Source organism: Desmodus rotundus, chromosome 2, assembly GCF_022682495.2.
Source record: "Desmodus rotundus isolate HL8 chromosome 2, HLdesRot8A.1, whole genome shotgun sequence".
In the NCBI taxonomy this organism is placed as follows: Eukaryota; Metazoa; Chordata; class Mammalia; order Chiroptera; family Phyllostomidae; genus Desmodus; species Desmodus rotundus.
In genome coordinates this window covers 44,823,152-44,846,724 of record NC_071388.1, presented here as the reverse complement: position 1 = coordinate 44,846,724, position 23,573 = coordinate 44,823,152, and the positions used below count along the sequence as shown (strand labels likewise).

The 23,573-nt window shown below is 40.9% G+C and overlaps 1 protein-coding gene across 3 annotated transcripts in view; it reads right to left on the bottom strand.

The window, feature by feature from the left end:
* The window catches only part of LOC112305173 (kininogen-2), a 36,651-nt gene extending 16,095 nt beyond the window's left edge, over positions 1–20,556 (bottom strand). The window contains exons 1-5 of one of the 3 annotated variants that reach the window (XM_045199110.3): positions 20,175–20,556; positions 15,230–15,340; positions 14,156–14,237; positions 10,678–10,850; positions 9,164–9,271 (exon numbers count right to left, since the gene is read on the bottom strand). In XM_045199110.3, coding sequence (XP_045055045.2) covers positions 9,164–9,271; positions 10,678–10,850; positions 14,156–14,237; positions 15,230–15,340; positions 20,175–20,369 — 669 coding nt within the window. In that variant the 5' untranslated portion in view covers positions 20,370–20,556. The remainder of the gene's footprint in view (positions 1–9,163; positions 9,272–10,677; positions 10,851–14,155; positions 14,238–15,229; positions 15,341–20,174) is intronic. The other 2 variants (XM_053918199.2, XM_024560883.4) reach the window with 2 other exon arrangements.
* Positions 20,557–23,573: the final 3,017 nt, after the last annotated feature.

Sequence of the window (23,573 nt, the reverse complement as noted above, 5' to 3'; positions counted from 1 at the left end):
AGAACCATCAGAAATTGAATTGAATAGAAGTCTGACTACTATGGAATTAAAGAAACCACAAACATTCAGACTGGTAGGAGGGGCGCAGACGTGAAATGGGCTTTATCCACGTGTGGTGGATAAAAATTTGGGAGGGATATCTCAGGGGCAAGGAGTCATAGCCCCAACCAGGCCCCCCAGCCCAGGGTTCCAGTGCCAAGAAGATAAGTTTCTACAACTTCTGGCTTCAAAAATCAGTGGGGATTGAGTCAGTGGAAGAAACTCCTGGAACCCCAAGCAGTTCCTCTTAAAGAACCCACACATGGACTCACCTACTCAGACTCACTCTCTCTGAGCACCAGCACCGTGGTAGTTTGAAAAGTACCAGTGGTATACAGGGAGGAACTGAAGTGTCTGACATCAGGGGACCAGAGGTCATTGTCTCTTTTCTAAACCCTCCTCCCACAGAGCTGGCAAGCTGGTGCCATATCTGAGTCTCCATCAACTTGGCTAACATTGTTTGACCTGCCTTGGAGATCCCCAGAGACTCTGCCCCACCCAATTTATGGGCCCACCCAAGATGCTCTTCCATATGATGGCTGGTTTTGGCTTATGCTCCACAACTTCCTAAATCCTATCGAACAAGCAACAGCTGACCTCAGTGAGCCCCAGGCCTGGCACTAGCAGCAGCCAACCTAAATTCACAGCTTGGCTTCCCCTGGGAATTTCCAAGCCCAGCACAAGTAGCAACCATTTCAGATTGCTTTGTAGTTCAGGCAGGGTGAATCAGGGCAAAACACAGGTGGAGGCTGACCTTGGGCTGCACAACCCAGGAAACCCTATGGCCAGTGTACCCAGTAGACAACTACAGACCACTTAAGAGCCCCACCACCTTGCCCCTGCACAGTTGATCCTCCATGGAGGGTGGAGGTTGGTAGTCACTGGTCACAGGCAATCCCTGCAGCTGACTGGCCTGGGTAAATCCCTCCCATTGATCTGCCGACAGCAACCAAAGCTCAATTACAAGAGGAGGGTATACTTAGCCCACACAAAGGGTGCACCTCAAATACCCAGCTTGGGTGATAGGGGAGGCTGTGCCACTGGACCCTACAGGACACTTACTGCATTTGTCCACACAAGACATGTAGTCAAAGCAGCTCTACCGAATACATAGGAACAAACACAGGGAGGCTGCCAAAATGAGGAGACAAAGAAACATGGCCCAAATGAAAGAACAGAATAACACTCTAGAAAAAGAGCTAAACAAAATGGAGATAAACAATCTGTCAGATGCAGAGTTCAAAACACTAGTTATAAGGATGCTCAAGGAACTTAGTAAGGACCTCAACAGCATAAAAAAAGATCCAGTCAGAAAAGAAGGATACACTAATTGAAATAAAGAACAATTTACAGGGAAACAACAATAGAGTGGATGCAGCCAAAAATCAAATCAATGATATGAAACATAAGCAAGTAAAAACAACCAATTGAAACAGCAACAAGAAAAAAGAACCCAGAAAATGAGGATAGTGTAGTCATCGTCTGGGACAACTTCAAGTATTCTAACATTTGCATCATAGGGGTGCCAGAAGAAGAGAAAGAGAAAGAAATTTGGAAATCTATTTGAAAAAATAATGAAAGAAAACTTTCTTAGTTTGGTAAAGAAAAATGTACAGGAAGCACAGAGACTCCCACATAAGATGGATGCAAAGAGGCCCTCTCCAAAACCATTTTATTATGATTTTGGCATCATAATAAAATGCCAAAGGTGAAAAATAAAGAGAGGGTCTTAAAAGCAGCAAAGAAAAGAAATTAGCTACCTATAGGGGAGTACCCATAAGACTGTCAGCTGATTTCTCGAAAGAAACTTCTAACTTTCAGGTTAGAAGGGATTGACAAGAAATATTCAAAGTCATGAAAAGCAGGGACCTACAGCCAAGATTGCTCTACCCAACAAAGCTATCTACCCAACAAAGAATTGAAGGGCAGACAAACAGTTTCCCAGACAAGAAAAAACTAAAGGAGTTCATCATCACCAAGATGGGAGGGGGTGTGGAGGAAAGGATGAAGAGGTGAGGGGATAAGAAGTATAACTAGGCAGTTATAGAATGGCCATGGGGATGTGAAATACAGTATAGGAAATGGAGTAGCCAAAGAGCTTAGCAAAGAGCTTGACCCATAGCTATGAACAATGGTGGGGGATTGCCTGAGAGGGTGGGGGGTACTGGGTAGAGGGGTGGTAGAAGGGGAAAAGTCAGGACAACTGTAATAGCATAATCAATAAAATATAATTTAAAAAAAGAACCCATGGATAAAGACTAGTGTGGTGATTGCGAGGTCAGGTGGATGAAGGTGGAAGAGTGCATGGGCGGTGGGTATAAAAGGTGATGGAAAAATTAAAACAAAATAAAATCCTTGTATGGACCAATTACTGAAGAACTGGGTATGCTGTCATTATTCTTAACTTCCCTTCCACTTCTCACCTCCAAACAACATAGATGTTTTATAGATGAATAATTTTTAAAATTAAAGAAACATATAGTTCCATGCTACATAAACTGTGTCTGAATAGAAAACAGTGGCAAACAACTGAACTCAAAAGTAGAAGGCAGCAGGAAAAGACCAAGACCAAACATGACATTCACTGACTCCATGAAAGAAGTCATAGGAATGGACTACAGGTGCGTGGCAGAGCTGTCGAGGTCAGGACAGTGTGGCCACCACTCATCTGTAGGGTCGCCGGGAGTCAGAGCTGACTCAGCTGCATGTAACTCCCACCCAATCCGTTCTATAAAACTATAATCTAAATAGCAAAACTTGAAAAAACAGAGTGCATACACACACACCCAGAAAACTGTCAAACCATTTTTACTTATAAATATAGATGTAGAATTCTTAAATACACTAGAAGAAATAAAATGCAAATGCGTATTTAAGAAATAATTAACACTAAACAAACAGGGTTTAAGATTCTAGAGATTACTATTAGGAAAGTTGTCAAAACATAACAGATTAAATTAAAAATATATAACATGGTATTTTGATACATATCCAAAGGATTTATTACATTCTTATGCCGATTTTTTTCTCTTTAAAATTTTTTGAGTGTATTTGGATGACATTGGTTAATAAAATTATATAGGTTTCAAGCATACAATTCTATAACACATCATCTGTACACTGTATTGTGTTCACCACCCAAAGTCAAGTTTCCTTCTGTCACCATTTATCCCCCCTTTACCTTCTTCTACCTCCTCCCACCCCCTTTTCCGTCTGGTAATCACCATACTGTTGTCTGTGTCTGAGTTTTTGTCTGTTTTTCTGCTTAATCCCTTCATCTCTCACCCAGCCCCCTAATCCACCTCCCCTCTAACAGCAGTCAGTCTATTCTCTGTATCTAGGAGTTTGTAACACACAATTCTTATTTAAAAACAAAGAACAAAGAACAAAAAACCTCTTTAAAAGCAGGAATGTAAGGATGCTTTTTAAGACGACATGAATGTCTACCTGGAACCCACAGCAAATATTAATAATAACAAAGCTCTAGAGGCTTTCCCAATAAAATCAGGAATAAAACATAAATTTGTGTGAAATATCTCTGGGCATTTGGATGAATTCATTGGGACACAGAACAAAAAATAAGTGCTGGAACAGAGGAGATGAAATACTATCTTTTTAGTTTAGAACAAGCAAAAGAGTCAATGCAAAGCTGTTAGAGTTAACCAGAGAGTTCACTTGCTGAATATAAGGTGAATGTATCAAAATTGATATATTTATATACAAAATAACATTTAAAAGAGAATAAAATCAGAGAGATGCAAATTAAAACCACAATGAGGTATCATCTCACACCAGTCAGAATGGCCAACATAAACAAATCCACAAACAAATGTTGGAGAGGATGTGGAGAAAAGGGAACCCTCGTGCACTGTTGGTGGGAATGCAGACTGGTGAGGCCACTGTGGAAAACAATATGGAATTTCCTCAGAAAACTAAAAATGGAACTGCCCTTTGACCCAGTAATTCCGCTGCTGGGATTATACCCTAAGAACACTGAAACACCAATCCAAAAGAATCTGTGCACCCCAATGTTCATAGCAGCACAATTTACAATAGCCAAGTACTGGAAGCAACCGAAGTGCCCATCAGCAAACGAGTGGATCCAAAAACTATGGTATATTTACACAATGGAATTCTATGCAGCAGAGAGAAAGAAGGAGCTTATACCCTTTGCAACAGCATGGATGAAACTGGAGAGCATTATGCTAAGTGAAATAAGCCAGGAAGTGAGGGACAAATACCATATGATCTCACCTTTAACTGGAACATAAGCAATAGAAGAAAAAAGCAAACAAAATATAACCAGAGACATTGAAGTTAAGAACAATCTAACAATAGCCAGGGCGGGGTTGGGGGGTGGGGTCGGGGACAGTGGGAAGAGGGGATTACAGGAACTACTATAAAGGACACAATGGACAAAACCAAGGGGGAGGGTGGAGAGGGGGGAGGGAGGTGGATTCACCTGGGGTGGGGTGGAGGGATGGGGAGAAAAGGCATACAACTGTAATTGAATAACAATAAAAAAAAAAGAATAAAATTAAAAAATCATAAGATTTAATTCCCTTACGAATTAAAGGGAACCAAAATAACCAAAAATAAATAACCAAAAATCAATACACATACCCCCCAAAACTAGAAATAATGTTAGTGAGCAATAATATATATATATATATAAAATCACCCCACCTTTAGAAATTTAAAATAAAACTTGATTAAGTAGAGCTGTATACCAAGTTCTTGACTGAAAAGACTAAATATAGTATATATGCCAATTTTCCTCAAATTAATTTAGAAATGTAATGCGATTCTAATCTACGTGACAATGTAAGTTTTTCTTACAAACTTATTCTAAGGCTGGTTTTTGAAGATATAAACACTAGAATAGTAAATCACATATTTAAACCTACTATGAAGCTATGGCTGTTAAAACACGGTGATATAGAGGACAGGCTTTTCATGAGAAACTATTATGGGATAAATGTTGTCACAAATTTATGTATGAGAGAAGAATGTTGAAATACCTGGTTATCCTCTTGAAACAAAACTCAATTTAGAGACCTCACAAGATACATTAAAAATAATTCCAGATAGTTTCATGAGTTATGTTTAAAAATACTGACTCTAGACAAACTAGAGGGGGAAAGATGAATGCAGAGCAAATGGCAGAAGAATTCAAAAGGAGAATATTGGTAGATTTGGCCACCTATAAGCAAAGTCTATTTGTGAGTCAGAAATACCACAATGAAAACTAAAAAATAAACAACTGAGAAAAATATGATAAAACACTGATACCTTTAATAACCAGATACACTTTTCCAAATCATTAAGATTTATCCCAAAAAGAAATGGGCACAGGATATAGAAAACAATTCATAAATTCAACTCATAAATTTCTAACAAATGTATGAAGACAGGAAAATATACCAAATACAGAATAGCTTTATTCTCAAGAATGTTAGATGAGTTGTTATTATAATAAAAAATGGAAACAACCCAAATGTCTAACTATAGTTATTCAAAAAACAATCTGTATTATCTTTAATAGGATATTATATAGTTATTTAGGAGAAAGTTTACCAGGAGTTTTAATGACATAGGAAAATTCTTAGGTGAAAATGTAGCATGTGAAATAATTACAACTATTAACAGGAAAAAAATCACCAAAAATTGTCTATATTCTGCCTCCCACCCCTGCCCCCACTACACATCCAAACAAAAAGATAAGGGAAATACACTAAGATATCTTTGGGTATTTGAGTATGTGGTTCCATATCATTTTTTCCAAGTTTCTGCATTGCCTTGATGTTTTCTATTAATTTTTATTTCCGATAAGGGAGTATGTATATATATATATACACACACACACATATATTTTATATATATGTATATTTTTAATATATATATAAAATGTGTCATAGCTGTTAAAGATACAAGAAATGCCACACTTATAATATCTTAATTTTGGATGGGGAGAAGGATGCTAGAAGTAGCCCTGAGGTTCTCAATTCTGTCAGCATAGTTGAGTCACAGAAGCTTTTATTCTGACTCCAGAAACCCACCCCTGACCAATTAAGTCACACTGCCTGGGGAAGGGCCTAGGAATAGTTATTTTAAAGCTGGCAAAGTGATTCTAATATGCAGCCTGGCCTGAGAACTGCTTATGAGACCTCTTGAATCCGTGCTTCTTCAACCTTAAAGTGCAAATGAATCCCCTGAGAATCTTGTTAATATGTAGTTCCAGTAGGCCTGGGTGGAATTCAAGACTCTGCTGTTCTAACAAGCTCCCTGGTGATGCTGATGCTGCTGGTTCAGGGACCAAGCACTGAAGAGCAAGGCCTTCAGTCGTACCAACTGTAGGCACAACAGTTCGCTCCCATTTTATGTCCTTTCATTATTGTAACCACAGCTGTGAGATAGGTGCTGTTATTCCTCCCTGGTTCCCAAATGAGGAAGTGGAAGCTCAGAGAAGTGATACCCAAAACCTGATTGGCTTTGTGACTGCAACCAGCCCTTGAATCTCTCTGTGTTGCAAAGAGAAAACCAGTAAGTTGAGGCCTTACAAAATACATGCAGAAAGATTCAAATTACATAATATTTGAGCCGACATGATCTCAAATAACTGAAAAACAAACACCAGAAGGTGTTGATAGATGCTTAAAAGGCCAGACTTGACTCAAACTAAACAAGAGAAATAGTAACTAGAGCATACATTTCTTAGCAAGTTTCCCTCTCTTCTGTTTACTGTTTTTTTATTACGGTAAAATACATGTAACATAAAATTTGCTGTTTTAAACATTTTTAAGTGTAGAATTTGGTGACGTTAATTACAATGCAGCCATCACCACTATCTATACCCAATAGTTTTCATCACCCCAAACATAAATTCTGCACCCAGTAAGCAACAAATTCCCATTTTCCTTAATCCCAGTCCTTGGTAAACTCTAATCTACTTTATTTCTATGCATTTGTATATGTCAGATATTTCATACAAGTGGAATCATAGAATATTCATCTTTTTTCACTTAGCATAATGTTTTCATTTAGCAATAATGTTTTCAAGGCTCATCTACATTATAGCATGAGTCAAAATTTCATTTCTCTCTATGGCTAAAGAATATTTCATTGTTTTACATATATGTCACATTTTGTTTTTCCATTCATCTGTCCATGGACATTCGGGTTGCTTCCACTTTCGGCTATTGTGAATAATGCTGCAGTGAGTAATGGCACATTGTATCTGTTTGAATCCTTGTTTTGAATTCTTTTGGATATATACCTAAAGTGCAATTGCTGGGTCATATGGCAATTCTATGTTTAACTTTATGAAAAACTACCAAACTGTTTTCCACAGTTGCTGCACCATTTTACATTCTCATCAGCAATGAAAAAAGTTTCAATTTTTCCACATCCTCACCAACACTAATTATTTTCGAATTAAAAAAATTACAGTCATCTTTTAGGTGTGAGATGGCATCCCATTATGGTGTGTATCTACACTCTCCTGATAGCTAACCATGTTGAACATCTCTTCATGTGCTTATTGGAGATTTGGTTATTTTTTATTAAAATTTCTTAATTTTTTAAATCCTCATCCAAGGATATTGTTAATTGATTTTAGAGAGAGAAGGAGGGAGAGACAGAGAGAAAGAGACAGCAGCAGAGAGAAACATCAATGTGAGAAAGAAACATTGATCTGTTGCCTCCTCTACATGCCACAACCAGGGATCAAATTTGCAACCTAGGTTTGTGCCCTAAACTGGGATTGAACCCACAGCCTTTTGGTGTATGGGATGATGCTCCAACCAAGTAGCCACCCGGCCAGAGCTGTATATCTCCTTTAGAGAAATTTTTATGTTTAAGTCCTTCACCCATCTGAAAATTAGGTTGATTGGCCTTTAGTTGTTGCCTTGTAGGGGTTCTTTATATATTCTGTATATTAAATCCTTATCATATATATGATGTAAATAATTTCTCCCACTCTCTAGGTTGTCTTTTCACTCTCTTAACAGTATCCTTTTAAGTTTTTTCCCCAGTTACGAAACACACACATGCTTGATTAGAAACATTGGAAAGTATTAAATGATGAGTCCCAAAAAGTACAAAGGGTCAAAAAAAGGCACCCATACTTGCAACTGAAAGTTAACTATGTTTCATATTTTGGCATGTTTTTTCCATCACTTAAAAAATTTTTTTATGAGTTTATTTGAGCCAAACTAAAAATGGTTGTTGGGGAGCAAGATCTCAAATGCCTCTTGCATCACTTTTAGTATTTACATTTATGTCATATATTTGAATGAATCTGTATGTATAGTGTTGAATTCTATTTTTTGTGTGTTTTACTTAACATACTATAACCATTTTACTAAGTCACTAAAAATCTGTAAACATAATTTTAATGGCTGCACATGTTCTACTGTATCTATACACTGTAATTTATTTAAACAGACCCGAATGTTCAAAAAAGTTATTTCCAATATTTTTCTATTAGTAATAATGCTGAAATGAATATCTTACTGTCTGGATTTCTCATTTTCTTCCCATATAATCAAACTTTAGAAGTAGAATAATAGACTGCAAGGCTTGCAGCGATCCCTTGCTTGAAGCACAGCCTTCTTCTAAAATGCAAATATCCCTGGGAAGGTCATCATGCCTTAGTCATCTGGACAGGCACTAACTACTCTTTTAATGTAATTTCAGATCTGATAACAAGATATAATTCTGAAAAGTGATAGAGGTTCAGGATGTGTTCACTAAAGGTGAAGGAGGGGAGAAGGGAAGGGAAGAAAACAAATTCTGAAGTGAGGGATTATCCTGCGTAGAGCTCAGGAGGACCTGAAGGATGTTGGGCACAGGGGGAAGAGAGGGCGACAGGAAAGTGTGAGCACATGAACAGACAAACTTGGCGTGGCGTCATTTTGTCTCAGGCCCTGGTTGTATCTGTGTGTGCTTTTTGCAGGATGTATGGATTTTTTACCATTGACGAGGTGAATGTGACTGTGAACTCATGAGTGTCACGTGAAATTTTAGTGACCAAGCCTTCCTATATGGCTGAGTATTCCCAGTCCTGTAAAAATACTGAACACCAAATGCTAATAACTTTATGATTAGATTTTGGCCTACTTACACCATTGAGAAGGACCTTGCATTCTGGAGTTAAGAATAGAAAATTCTCCTTGGAACAATTAGTTTGCTCAATTGAGTAAGTAACTTCATACTTCCATCCAGCCACCACCTGAAACAATTTTGAATGGAATAGTTAAAGGGCACTTTAAACATTATTCACAGTGTTATGAGGAGCTTAGAATACTGCTGAGCATATCACAAGTACACAAAAGTATAAATTATTATTAATAGGCAAAAATCATGACTGAATAAATACTAAGCACTTGAAAACTCTCAAACCCTTCAAAACACATGCTCACACACACACAGACACAACTCCACATCTGAAAATGGAAAACGATATATAGCGAGAGGACTGTATTTCTTTAAATAAGTCCTAGCAATATTTTCCATGCTAGGTAACAGAAAAATAATGTCCTATTGAATTTTGTGAAATACTAATAATGCTCTTCCAGATGGCTAAAGAAAACTTTGGAGTGTCAGTGGAATTTACTGGTAGGTTCTCATGTTCCTAGATTGTCAGGCAATAAGTTCTCTTCTGCTTGATCCTGGCCTAGTCCTACCCAGATAGCTGGATATATATATATTTGAGTAGAACCTGTGTCTTGCATGAAGGCAGGTTGGAAGTTCTATTAAAAGCTGGAAATGTTACTGACCAAAGTGAGTCCCTCATAATCATACACTGAAATACAAGGGATCCAGAAAAACTTAGTGAACAGAGTCAACGAAAACCAGATTTACAAGTATTTGGTTTTCCCCCCTGATAATATGAAAACTATACTTTAAAGGGTACTCAGGAATCTGTGCCACCCTTTTTGGGTACCATTTAATATTTTGGAGCCATGTTTGACTCATATAGCTAGGTGATGGTGTAGTTTTCTTAAAATCTTAAGGCCATCTTGGTGGGTGTGTTGTTGAGTTTGTTGGGCATGGTCCTGCAAACTGAAACCTCACGGTTTGGTTCCCGGTCAGAGCACATACCTAGGTTGTGGGTTCAGTTCCCTGTTGGGGGGTGTGGGAGAGGCAACTAATTGATATTTCTCTCTCACATTGATGTTTCTGGCCCTCTCCCTTTCACTCCCATCTCTCCCCTCTCACTACCATCAATAAGAATGTCCAAGGATGAGGAAATAATTAATTAATTAATTAATTAATTAATTTTAAAAAAAGAATCCTCTAGGGCCAGAAAGACCTTTTCATTTCCCCATCTCTAAGAAGAACATGTAGTGCTAACTACTCCTTTATTAAAAACAATCTCAGAGCAAGGGGTCTCCTTAGCCCAACTTTTCCCCTTTTCCTATTACAGTATCTGAATCACTTTAATTTAGAGAAACTTTCTATATAGAGACTTTGACTATATAGAGACTTTTTTTGCCTTCTCTGTTCCCTCACTACCAGTCATGGAATCTTAGGTTTTCTTTTGACCAATGGTATATTTTAGGTAATGAAACTTTAAGCATAAATTTCCAACAAATTTTAACAATTCTTTGCAAAATAAAAACTGAAATAACAAACCTGTCTGTGTGCCCGTTTTACTTCTTTCAGGGCAAAGAGGTGGGAACGGTCAGTTTGGTTGTTAAAATGTTGAATGGCATGTCTCAGAATGGTCTCCAAGTCAGGGCTGGCAGCTGAGATGGGGTGCACACAGCCAAGGCAGTCATACTGCGATGTCACCACAGGGCCCCTGGCTACACAAAGAAAGAACAGCCAAAGGGCAGCGTTAATGAGCAAAATCTGCATTCAGACACGTTACCCTAACTAAGTAAGATAACTTCAATGGCCCTAGTAAACAAACTTTCTTTGTGCTTTTTTTTCCTTTTTTTTTTTAGACAGAGGGCAAGGGAGGGAGAAAAAGAGGGAGAGAAACATTGTGTGATTGCCTCTCATGCAACCCCAGCTGGGGACCTGACCTGCAACCCAGGCATGTGCCCTGACTGGGAATCGAACCAACAACACTTAGGTCCCAGACGAGTGTTCAATCCACTGACCTGCACCAACCAGGGCTAAACAAACTTTCTAATGAATTCTAGTATACATTAGAAAATGAGAACATAAGCTTACTTTTCACTCAGTCAGAGGAAAAACCTATCATTGACTTAGGAACATCTTACATGCATACTACTGTGCGTAATTGTTTTACATGTATTTAAAGTCATTGTAGCCCTGGCTGGTGTGGCTCACTGGACTGAGCACCAGCCTATGAATCAAAGGGTCACCAGTTCAATTCCCAGTCAGGGTACATGCCTAGGTTGCTGCTCAGGTCCCCAGCAAGGGGCATGTGAGAGGCAACCACACATTGATGTCTCCCTCTCTTTCTCCCTCCTTACCCCTCTCTCTAAAAATAAATAAATAAAATAAAATAAAAATAGAAGTCATTTGAAATTATAGAAGTAATACATGAATTTATCAACTTATAAAAATGTAAACCTTTACCCATGTATTATTATTTACTTTTCAGTGTTAAAGGCTCCTTGAAGCCTGATCCAGGGTGTGACATGTTTTGTGTCAATTCAATTCAACAACCATGTCCACGTCCATGTTTTGCACCTGCTGTCATGTGCCAGGTGCTGAGCTAGACTACACGGACACGTAAATGGGTTAGTAATTGTCACTGTGGTGAAGGAGTTGGGCAAAGTCGCGTGGGAAAGACAGAACTGTAGATGGATATTTCATTATAATTCGGCAAGAGCTTGGGAAGACAGGGGCCCACAGTGAATTCAGGACAGACTTTCCTCAGGAGAAAAGGGCCTGAGCCAAGAAGGGTGAAAAGCAGACAAGGCCAGCTGGGCAACATGAGGGGTGATGCCTGAGAACAAGGTACAAATGGCTGCCAAGAAAGCAGCACGGGTCAGGGGCAGCCGTGTGGGACGGGGTGTCTAAGCATTTTACCAGAGCTTAAAGCAGAAAGCAGGGAGTGGTGACTGAGGGGTGAACAGTTGGTAGAGAGAGTCCTCTGCTGCTGAGCCTGGGCCTCACTCTGGAGGCCAGGGGTTACACCCTGTTCCAAGGGTCATGGGCTCCTTGGGGGACCTGATGAAAGCCATGGCGCCCTCTCCAGGGAAATGTGGGTACTCACAATGTTCTCCACATAATCTCAGGGTATACATAGAACCACTGATGTGAATGAAGAATGAATGGTCTGCAGTAAGAGTGGGGTGCCACTGCAGGGTTTTTAAATAAAATAATAAATATTAAAACAGGACTGAGTTTGTATTAAGTTACCAAGTCATGTTTATAACAGATAGCTCTAACCCACTGGTCAGTAGAGGCACAAGCTATAGAGAGGCGAAAATCGTGAGGGCATCCTGAGCTCCTTCACCTGGCAACTATGGCGGCCTGAGTGTGTTCCAGCCAGAGAGAATCAGGAGGCCAGCAGCGTTCTACAGCAGTGCCCCTCAGTTGTGAGCAGGTCCACACAGCGCCCCCTGCCACTGCGTCCTGGCTTTCACTCCACATGTCAGCTTTCCTCACTGCCCCCTTGCAGAAGCTATGCTGCATCAGGTTAGTAGGCAAAGTTAAATAACTGGAAGGGAATTGCATGGGAAAGGTGAGAGAATTCCTAACGGAAGAACAAAAGACTGATGGTCACAGGAGGTGAAAGGAAGATGGAGAGGAGAAGAGAGGCTGGTTGTTGACCTCAAGGGCAGCTCTGACTGGGGTCAGAGAAGTGATGGAGCCACCTTTTGAGGGTGAATACAGTAGGGACTGATGCAGACACAGTTTTTCTGGGTGACGGAATGACACAACATTTCCAGGGGAATTTTTAAAAATTAAAATAAAGATTTTAAATTTGAAATCAAAATATACTCACCCAAAAAGGTTTTAGATAAGGAATTGTGGATCTAAGAGTAATTGTGGACCTAGTAGTAATTGTGGACCTAGAAGTTTGGCAAAGAGCTTTTTCCACCATAGTACAGAAGGGCTGTGCTCTGGATAATGTGAAAATTTGCTTATGAGCTAGAGGTCTTCTATTGAGTAACAAAAAGCTACTCCCAAAATTGTTCATTTGCTTGTGATGTCTTTTCTATTTGGACTGTATTTCTCTGAATGCCGCTTCTTGCAAGAACTGAAGCTCAGGGGATATAGTTTTGTGGGTTGCACATGGATGACGAAGCCAGGACAGAATAACTGCCCCTCCACCGACAGTCAAGAGCGACGCTGATGACGCTGTTCGGGAGCCTCATATGCTGAAACCCTCTCTTGCAGGAAGCTAGTTCTCAGTTTGCTTTGTGATTGGCATTACCTAGATGTGCCCATTCTTCTGCACCTAGGTTCTGCGCCACCACCCTACAGGGTCTATGTACCAACTCTGCTAAGTGCTAGCTGTGGGATCTTGGGCGAGATACTTTACCATTTTGGGCCTGAGTTTCCTCATCTGTAAAATGAGAATATTTACACTTGCTTCATAAAACTTTGGTGAGAATTAGATAAGTCAGCATATGAAGTGATTAGAACTGTGACTGGCAATAAGTGCTCAGTAAACATCAGATATTGTTACTCTTATTCTGATCATCCTTACTGCATTATTACGATTGTACCTGCAGGCCTATCCTCTAGTTCAGTGTACAAGCATCTCCTGTAGCAATCCCCTTTCATAGATAAGGAGAAGGGAAACTGGAAAGGTTAAGAGCTTTTGAAAGATTTCAGGCCAGATTGGACCTCAAAGCCTGGTTCTTCTCACTGTAGCATGCTGCCTACAATGGATGGCAAGTGGTATGTTTTCTAGCCCCTTCCCAGGGCTCTTGCACAGGCCTAATACAGTGCTGCTGTCCAGGAAGAGGGTTGGGTTAGTGCTGAGGAGATGATTGGCAGGAGCCTGGCCCTGAACTCAGGACTCTCCCACCTCCAGCTCCTACACCCCCACCAAGGCTGCAAATGGCATTGCTGCAGCCACTCTGCTCCCTTGGAAAGGGGCTTTGTCTAGGTTATGCTTGTGGCCTCACAGGGAAATGGTTCATTCCCCCAGGGCAAGGCCACCTGATATGTCAGCTACCTGGAGTAATCTGGCAGGTCTGGGTGGCTACGGAGAGATTACTTGCTCTTTCCCCCACAATTGCAGTGCATTCTCCTGTGGCCTAAAAAGAGAAAAAAGAGGGAGAGAGAGACCATTTCTGTTAATTTTTCAATGGAGAAATTCACCTAGTACTGTTGCTCAGTATGGCTTTCCTTTACCTAACACTTGTCAAGATTTTTTTCTAACAGACTTTGGAGACACAAGAATGAATGTGTTTGCATCCTGATCATTATTATTTACAAGCCACTGATATTCAGAAGGCATCAGGAGGAAAGGCAATATAGACTTGGTTTTTAGGCAGCTTTATATTTGGAGGTCTGGAGATACTTCTCTTCCACCAAGATGAATACAATGCCCTAGAACCAGCCAGCTCTACTCTCCTCTTAACTTACTTTTCAGGTTCAACATTCAAGTGCACAAAGGGTGCAGGTCTTTTGCCATTAAAGAGGTGAGTCCATGCACCATGGAAAGAGTGGCTTGCTTCCTGGCAGAAACTGTGTGCAGCCTCCCTCACTTAAGGCCAAACACCCAGCTGTGGTGTGACACACATATGTTACTTGGAAAAGATGCCATTGTTATTAAAATAAGGCCATTTCATAGTGGATCTCCTTGCAGCCTCCAACAAACAGGTGAGGTCAATTTTACCTCCACTTTACAAGGGAGCCCATGGGTTCAGAGTGGTCAGCCAGTTGGAGGCAGAGCAGGATGCAAACTCAGGTCTGTGCAAACTAAGCACCCATGCTATCCCCTACAAGCCTTTGATCTCAGCCCAAATATCAATTAGTTCACTCTCTGGGACCTGGCCCGTGGGTCCCAATTGGTCGTTAGAGTCCCCTCCTCATGGAGGTCCTTCTCCACATTTAATGGCTGGCCTGTCATGCCCTTTCTGTCTAGGCAAGAACGCAGACATCGAGCATTTGTCTTTTCTAAACATTTGAGGGTTTATGTGCACCCCACACAAACAGGCTCACAATACTTATCATCCCCAGCACTGGTGAAATAATCTGGCAGTGCCGACAGAGAAACCTGGAGGCTCTGGAGCATCCCACTTACAGCCTGCTCGGCTTCCTTGTAGTCACAATCCTGCCAGGATTTGCCACTTTGAACAGGACAGTCTCCTTCCTTGATTTGGTACTTGATGGAATAGAATGTTTCCTCATCATCCTGAAAAAAAGCAACAAAAGATACACAGGCTTCATCCAACTGTGCATCCACCAACTATTTGAGTGGCAACTGGCATATTTATATATAGTTGATATGATGTAATTTAATAAGACCAAAACATTATTAAAACTACTGAAAGTTATAAATACTCAGAATGATATTCATAATATATTTATAAATATATATTTTTTAAATCACAAAGTAGTATCCTTAGTATTAGCCTATTTTTGTAGAAACCAATTTATATGTACATATATAATTTTAAAAGTCTGGAAGTTATGCAGCAAAGCTGTTAAAATGTTTATTTCTCACTCTCTTCTTATTACAAACATTCCTCAATTGTGTATTTTTTGCAAACAAAAATATATTAATTTTTCAATGAGAAAAAATCGAGGACTTTTTTATTTTTGAAAAAAAATGTTAACAGTTATCTCTGAATATTGGGATTAGTTATGATAATTTTAATATTTTTATTTGCTTTGTTTTGTTTTCTATTTTTTCTAGCATACCATGAAAGAATAAGTTAAACTTTTAAAGTTCAAAGGTTCTGAGTTAGATGAGCTTTCACATGCAAGGTCCTGGTTTGTTGCAGCAGCAAGGGACCTGAGAGGTGATGTTGTACAGTCCCTCACTTTGCAGGTGAGAGGAAAGAGGCCCCAGCTGACGGGCCACAATAGTTTAGGCAGCCTCCCACCTTGGAAAGGCCCAGCCAGCCCAGGTCCCAGGTCTCCTGAGTCCCAGGGCAGAGCTCTCTCTCAGTCTGCCTGCCTCAGAGTATTTGCATCTGGGAGATGATGGAGTCAAACAAGGTCATCTCTGAGGTTCCTTCCAGGTCTCAGATTTCAATGAAGCAACAGGTGGTACTGGTATACATAGCAAGGTAAAGAGTGACTCTATGGACATTTTACAGGAAAAGAACACATTTGCCAATGAAAACGACACCATTAAATGTTGCTGAGGGCACTAGGCCTCACATGATTACACTGGTTTATAAATAGAATGGCCTGGTTTTATTTTCAGAAAAAGAAAAAATGCCCACTGAGCGTTTTTCTTTCATCTCATCACATCAAATGGCTGAATTTTTTCTTCCACTGAAGTGAACTATCACAGAGACACAGTGAAATCCATTTAAACAAACTACTAAAAGTGTGTGTTTTGTTTTTTATTTGCTTTCTTTTGCATGCCACAAAACAGATTTCTAGTTTCAAAGTAGGATACATCAAGAACAGAAATATCCCCCTTCCATACCATCTTCATATTCACCAATACAAGAAATCCTTCTGGAATATAATCAAGTGACTAAACAGGTATTGAACCGCTGAATCTACAAGTTAATTCGTAACCTGTTATGGCAGAATAAACAACAATGTGCCCCAAAGAAAGATTTTAATTTTCCAAATATAAAAGATTCTCAGAGGATCATATATAAACAAGCAAAGATCTTTTATTCCAGATTTTATGGTAAAAATAAATAATACACTGCATCTGAGAAAGCTGAAACTCTCAACTAGTAAATAGATCCAAATTGAGAATTTCTACTGTGCTTAGAAAACAGAACCAGAATTCCTTTATTTTTAATTTTTGTTATTCTATTGCAGTTGTCCCAATTTTTCCTTCTTAGCCCTCTTCTACCCAGTCCACACCTCCCCTTCCACAGTCCATCCCCACACCATTTTCCATGTCCATTGGTCATTCATACATGTTCTTTGGCTACTCCCTTCCCTTTTTTCCACCAGTATCCCAGTCCCCACTTCCTTGGTAGCTGTCAATGTCTTCCATGTTTCCATGTCTCTATTTCTATTTTGTTATTTAGTTTATGTTGTACATTAGAATTCTCTTATAAGTGATATCACTTGGTACTTGTCCTTCACCAACTGGCTTATTTTATTTGGCATAATAGTCTCCAGAATTCCTTTTTAAAAATGAGGATCCTGTGGAATGCCTTTACTTCATATTTACCTAATATAATAACAGTAAAACAGGCACCAGAATGGTGATGACAGCCCAAATGCTGGACGCAGGACGTTTCCACGTACACTTTTGTCTAAAAGTTCAACAGGTTGATAGACAAAGTCTAGACAGCACGTTATATGGTCCTATTTGGTGATTTTTCATGGTCCAGGATCGTTATATGGACACAGCCAAGTCCTGGGCTTCAACTTTCAGGAAAAAGACCCAAAGAAAAAATCAGGGTGTTTATTTGGTCCCCACATCATCTGTGTCCTGGAAGGAGAACAGAAGGTGGAAAACACTGAGTGCCATGAGTAGGAGTTGGAAAAAGTTGGTGGAGAGTGGCACTAGGCTTGGGATGGCAGGGGCGCTGCAAAAGAGAGCACTCATGGGAACAAATACTTATATTCTTGCCAAGTCACACCCTAAACGACTTTGGAATATCTGTATGTGATAATAAGTAGATGAGTTGTGTAATAAGGCAGTGGGTTGAAATGTATCCGTCCTGTGGGATGAACCAGCACAGACAGAGATACATGAACCAGGCACATTCTTTAAGTTTTCTTGTGTTGGATTTGCATTGTTTGTCTTCAAGGCTATCCAGCCTAACTCTTCCCAGGGATTTCCTGGAAGAGAAGAGTGGTCTACTGAGACTGGATTGCTTAATCTTTCTTTATTAAAAAAAAAAGATTTTATTTTTTTTTAGAGACAGGGGAAGATAGGGAGAAATCGAGTGAGAGAAACATCAATGTGTGCGTGAAAAATTGATTGGTTGTCTCTCACAAGCTCCCCAACTGGGGACTGGGCCCACAGCCCAGGAATGTGCAATGACCAGAAATCCAACTGGTGATCTCTCTTCCTGCAGGACAACGCTGAACCAACTGAGCCAAGCCTGTCAGGGGTTAGTCTTTTCTCTATCAAAAGATGATGATTGGCTTTAAGGAAAAATAAAGCTTAAGGTTGCTTCATTTTTATTTTTTCCCCTTTAGTTACACCATTCTGAGTGTTTTCATATAAAGAAAAAAATCACAAATAGCAGCATAAAACCACAATAGCTTTTGATGCATCCAGGTGACGTATCCTCAGGATGCTCCAGATGTTTCCAGGGAACTCTGTAGTTATGGACTGTTGATTCGTCCAGCAACAAAGGTCAAAATCAAATGCATTTGTGATATAAAAGTGTCCAGTTTTCGCTATGGAGTTCACGACCTGCTGTCCAATGTTTCTTTCTCCAGCGTCATTAACCTTCTGAAGCTCTACCAGTGCACCTAGGTCTGCTTTGTCACGTTCACCATTCTTTACTTGCTTATCTGATTTGCTAGGCTTTGCTGGACTTTTCAATTTGAGAATCTGGTTCTTGTTGGTTTTTAATGAGGGTGGCAGCGGTCCATGACACAGAGGGAAGAAGCAGAACACCTTTCACTGTTGCTGCCATCGCTTTAGCTAACACTTGGAATTGGGCTGTCTCTTCTATGTACAGGTCTCTCCATTTTGGAATCATTGTCCTTATCCTCTGCCTCATCTGATTCCTCCTCATTTTCATCAGAATGCAGATTTCCATGATAGACCTAAAGGACCTTGCTGCTTCATCTGGGACTGGGAAGCTGGTGTCGGAATTGGAGCTGAAGCTGAAACTGGAGCTGGAGTGGAGCTCACAGGACTGGGCTGTACAAGGCTGGGCTCCATCGGAGGGAAGGTGTCCCAGAACAGACCAGAGCCACACAGGGATATACTGGGCCATGGAATCCCTGGGAGAAGGTTCAAGGGACAACTGTCAAGCTTTCCCCCTCCTGCACACCCAGCTGAGTCTTTGCCCACACTGCCCACAGAGGCCGCCCAACCTGGTCTGAAAGTTTGTACTTCTTGGAATCACACATCCTGACGGGATTTATCTTCAACCTGAGTATATGGACCAGTGATAAAAAAACAATATTCCAAACCAACTAGAACAGTACTATTACCTTTTGTGCTCAGCAATAGGGACTCTTTGGCAGATATTTTGTCAAATGCAGCAGAACCATGTGAATCTCACTTGTGACTCCTCTTTGAGGTACTTCACCGCCCCTCATTACCCGAGCTTTATTGTGCCATCATTGACAAATGAATCGTACATATTTAAGATGTAAAATGAGATGATTTGATACACGTATACATTGTGAAGTGATTAACACAAATAAGTTAATTAACACATCATCACCTCACATAATTACCTGTTTTGTGTGTGTGGTGAGAACGCTTAAGGTCCAGCCTTTTGGCAAATCTCAGGAACACAACACAGTATCATCAGCTCTAACCAGCACGCTGCACGGCAGGCCCCCAGGGGCAGTCATTCATCCTGTGACTGAAAGTCTGTCCCCGTGACCAGCACCTCCCTACTTCGCCCCCCACCGCCCCTGCCAACCACCATTCTGTTTTCTGCTTTGGGGATTTTGGCCCTTTAAATTTTTATGTATAAGGAAATTTATATAGTATTTGTTAGATGCACCCCCTTAGTCACCACTTCCTCATTAGAGGTCTGGAGGTCTTTGTATTTTAGTCTGAGGCTGGTCACCCAGGAAATCTTGCTAGGTCTGAGTTCAAGGACTCTCCCACTCTGTGTAGTCCCTTTCAAAGGACTCCATCTACCTTTCCTTCATTTCACCCTAGGATACCTTTCCTCTGATCACCTAGGAAGCCAGCCTCAGGGGCCGAAGACCAGTGGTACCCTGCCCTCCACCCTAGCCCAGAGGTGGGATTGGTCTTTTGTAAATGCTGTAAGCTCCCACCTTTGATTACCAATTCTTCAGTGATTGGTGTGTGTACACATATATATGTGTGTCTGTCTCAGGTTCCAAATGACAGCACAAATCCCAAACGACCTCAAGGTTGAACACAGCTCACTCACCGTCTTGTTGACTTCGGTTATGCGGTACAACACAAACTGGTTGCCACTTTTGCTTCCACTGTTATATTCCTTCAGAGCTAAGTCCATAGCCTTAAATACATCTTGATCATTGCAGTCTACTTCTTCCCAGTGGTAATCCTGGGTTAAACTTGGTAACAGTCTGGAGCAAAGGAGAAGGATGGCAATGAACTTCATGATTTAACAGTCTCCCTCTGGTAGTTTCACCAACAGTTGGGAGCTGCTTTGGATGCTGATGTTAATTCTCTGTTTCCCGTGTCTGTGCTTTCTCTGCTGTAGCACCTCAGGGGCCTGCTTGGATCCCTGCTGCCACCCACTATTTGCCCTATTGGCAAAGGACAAACAGCTCTGCTGGGTTACACAAGCAGATCTCAGGCTGGTACATTACAACACTGGGGTCAGTGACAACAAATGCTTGTTTGCATTTGGGAATCACGTGGGAGCACAGAGCAAATTTCCATGCAATTGCACAACTTCGATAGGAATTCAGAGCAGAAACTAATAAAGGAGGAGAAAACAACACCAACTCCAAGTTATTCCCTTTTCCAAATGACTCTCCCAAAGCCATTTATGAAGGTCACTACGTGTGACAACAATGTCACCATGTGCAGATGCCTCTCAATAAAATGTCTTTGCACACCTGGGGAGCCACACACAGGGACATAGTGAGTGCTGGAAGTCCCACCCCAGGACACTGGCACAGCCAAAATTAGAAACGGGTATCCTGTCTGCCTCTGGCCAAGCCAGTCCCTCTCCACTCAGTTGTATTAGTTGCAGAACGGAAAATGTTCTCCGGAGGAGAGGAGACAGGGGGGAAGGATAAGGAGAGGTGGATTGAGTGAAGCCTGCTCGCCCCGGCCTTCCTCATTTCTGGTTTGGTGGACTTCGGGGAGTCTTTCAGTCACCAAGGCTCAGTAACCTTTCTGACAAAGTTAGACTAAGCAGGGAGAGGAGTTCTAGGGCTGGCCCCCAGTAGATGTGTGCCCTCAGGGCTCACCCTCCTCCCCTACAGAACAGGTTTGACTGCTTTGTTGTTGTTGATAGGGTCTGCAGTTTTGTCTCCTGAGAGCCCCTGCAAAGAGGGGTCAATGGAGCTGAATGATGGCCTTGTGGCTGAGTGGCAGATACTTGAACTTGGCAGTAAGTCCAACCTTGATTCCAATGCAGCTCTGCTAGTTGATGATCGTGTTATTCTGAGCAGGTCATGGTCATATAGCCTTTCTGAGCCTCAGTTTCCTCATTTGGGAAAAATGAAAAATTTAAATACCTTAACGAGGTTAGTTTGAGGAGTAAATGAGATAATATATATGCAGGGCCTGGTCATTAGTTCTTATAAGTTATGTCTAATATTAGGGTGGGATAGTTAAAGATTTCTGAGTTACTGAAGCAGATTCAGGTGTGTGGTGATGGCAGAAAGTAGATTTTAGTGTGTGTTTGGGGGAGATGGAGGGATGTAGGAAATGAAACTAAGGGTGAAAGAGATTTGGTTACATCCTTAGTCTGGGAAGAAAGAGGGCCCGGCGAGGATGGAGAAGCTGAGAATGAGAGAGTGAGCAGATGACTGATGCTCTCGGTCCAGGAGGAGCTGGGAAGGGGCACAAGGCTTGTCACGGTGGGTGTTTCAAGTGGAGACTCAGAAACAGAAAATGGCAGTCATACAGGCAGCAAAATAAACAGGACAGCACGTGACTGTGGAGGCTGGTCTGGTCCTAATTCCAGTCCCATAATTGATTACTGACCATAACAGACATTGAACATTCATGCACCTTTGAGCTATCATGTAGAAAAATTCCAGACCAAGCAGCAATCACTGGTATCTTGTCTAATCCTCTTACACAATGTAAGCTCCCTAGAGGAGGGATTGTTTCTCACCCCATCATTCACTTGCATCAATGCTGTTTGCATATTATAAATGCATTGAATTGAAGTGGATTGAGAACATTCAATCCTATGCTTTCCAGGTAATATTTTCAGTAACTCAAGCAATATTTGTGAAAGTACTTTGTAAATTAAAAAGCACTAGTCACATGCGTCTGTGAGTTACTAAACTATGTGTGTTTTGTTGGGGGAGTTCTTCCTGGATTTCACCCATCTGTACTTTCTATCCAGCCCACCCTGTGTTCGCTCCTGGAGAAGAAAATATCGATTCTGCAGAGCCCACATTCAGCTGCTGTCCCCCAGGCTGCTTATGGCTGGCAGCGGTTCTAACTGGTGGTTGTATCTGCTGTGTTGGTCAGTGATGGCGTCATATTGGTTATTAAATTGTTTGGTATCATCATGTGGCTCCAGGAAATGAAGTGTAGGGAGGAAGGGGAAATGGGCTGCCACCATCGCCATGTCTTAGAGAAGGAAGATGAGGCCCAAATAGGTTTATTAACTTTCTTAGGACCTTAGAGTCAATAAATTGTAAGAGTCGACTTAGAACCCAGGTGGGCCTTCTCCACAGTCACATTCTTTCCTCTTTATTACACTGCCTGAATACACTGCCATGTTCTGCTTTCTTTCCAGTTTTACTAGCAAGTAATTCACATACATCACTGTATAAGTTTAAGGTGTGCAGCATGATGCTTTGATTTACACAATAGGTTTACTTAACATTAATTGTCTCATATAGATACAATAAAAGGAAAAACTTCTTGTGATGAGAACTCTTAGGGTTTACTCTTAACATCGTGTGTGTATATCATGGAGCAGTGTTCGCCATAGTCACCACGCTGTAAATTATGTTCCTAGCCCTCACTTATCTTAAAACTGGAACTTTGTGTCTTTTGACCACATTCCTGTATGTCGTGTTTCTGAGTCCTTTACTTGATTAGCCTTCTGCTCCTCTTCAGCTCCTCCTGGAACGAGCACATTAGTCATCTCCTCCTTCTCCCACTTCAGCTTCTTCATCTTTGTAGGCCCCTCCTTCTTCCCAGCCTGAAACCTAGTTTTTCTTTCTTTCTCTCCCTTCCCCCATTAGAATCTACCTCTGCCATCACCACACACCCTGAAACTGCTTCAGTAATTCAGATAGAGGCAGGGGTGTCCTACCCGCAGCCAGTGGGCCGCATGTGGCCCAGGATGGCTATGAATGCAGACCAAGGCAAAATTGTAAATTTACTTAAAATATTATGAGATTTTTTTTCCGTTTTGTTTGTGTATTTAACATATGGCCCAAGACAACTCTTCTTCTTCTAGTGAGGCCCAGAGATGCCAAAAGTTTGGACATCTCTAAATTTAAAGTCTCATTAGCTTATGTTTAAATGCTTGAGCCTGATTTGGGAAAAAGACAAGAGAAAGAGAATTCAAGTATGGAAAAAGAGTCCCCTGGGATCAAAAGTGAATGAAGAAAACTTTCTGAGACTAGAAAGCCCCTAGCTTGGGGAGGAGGTATGAGAA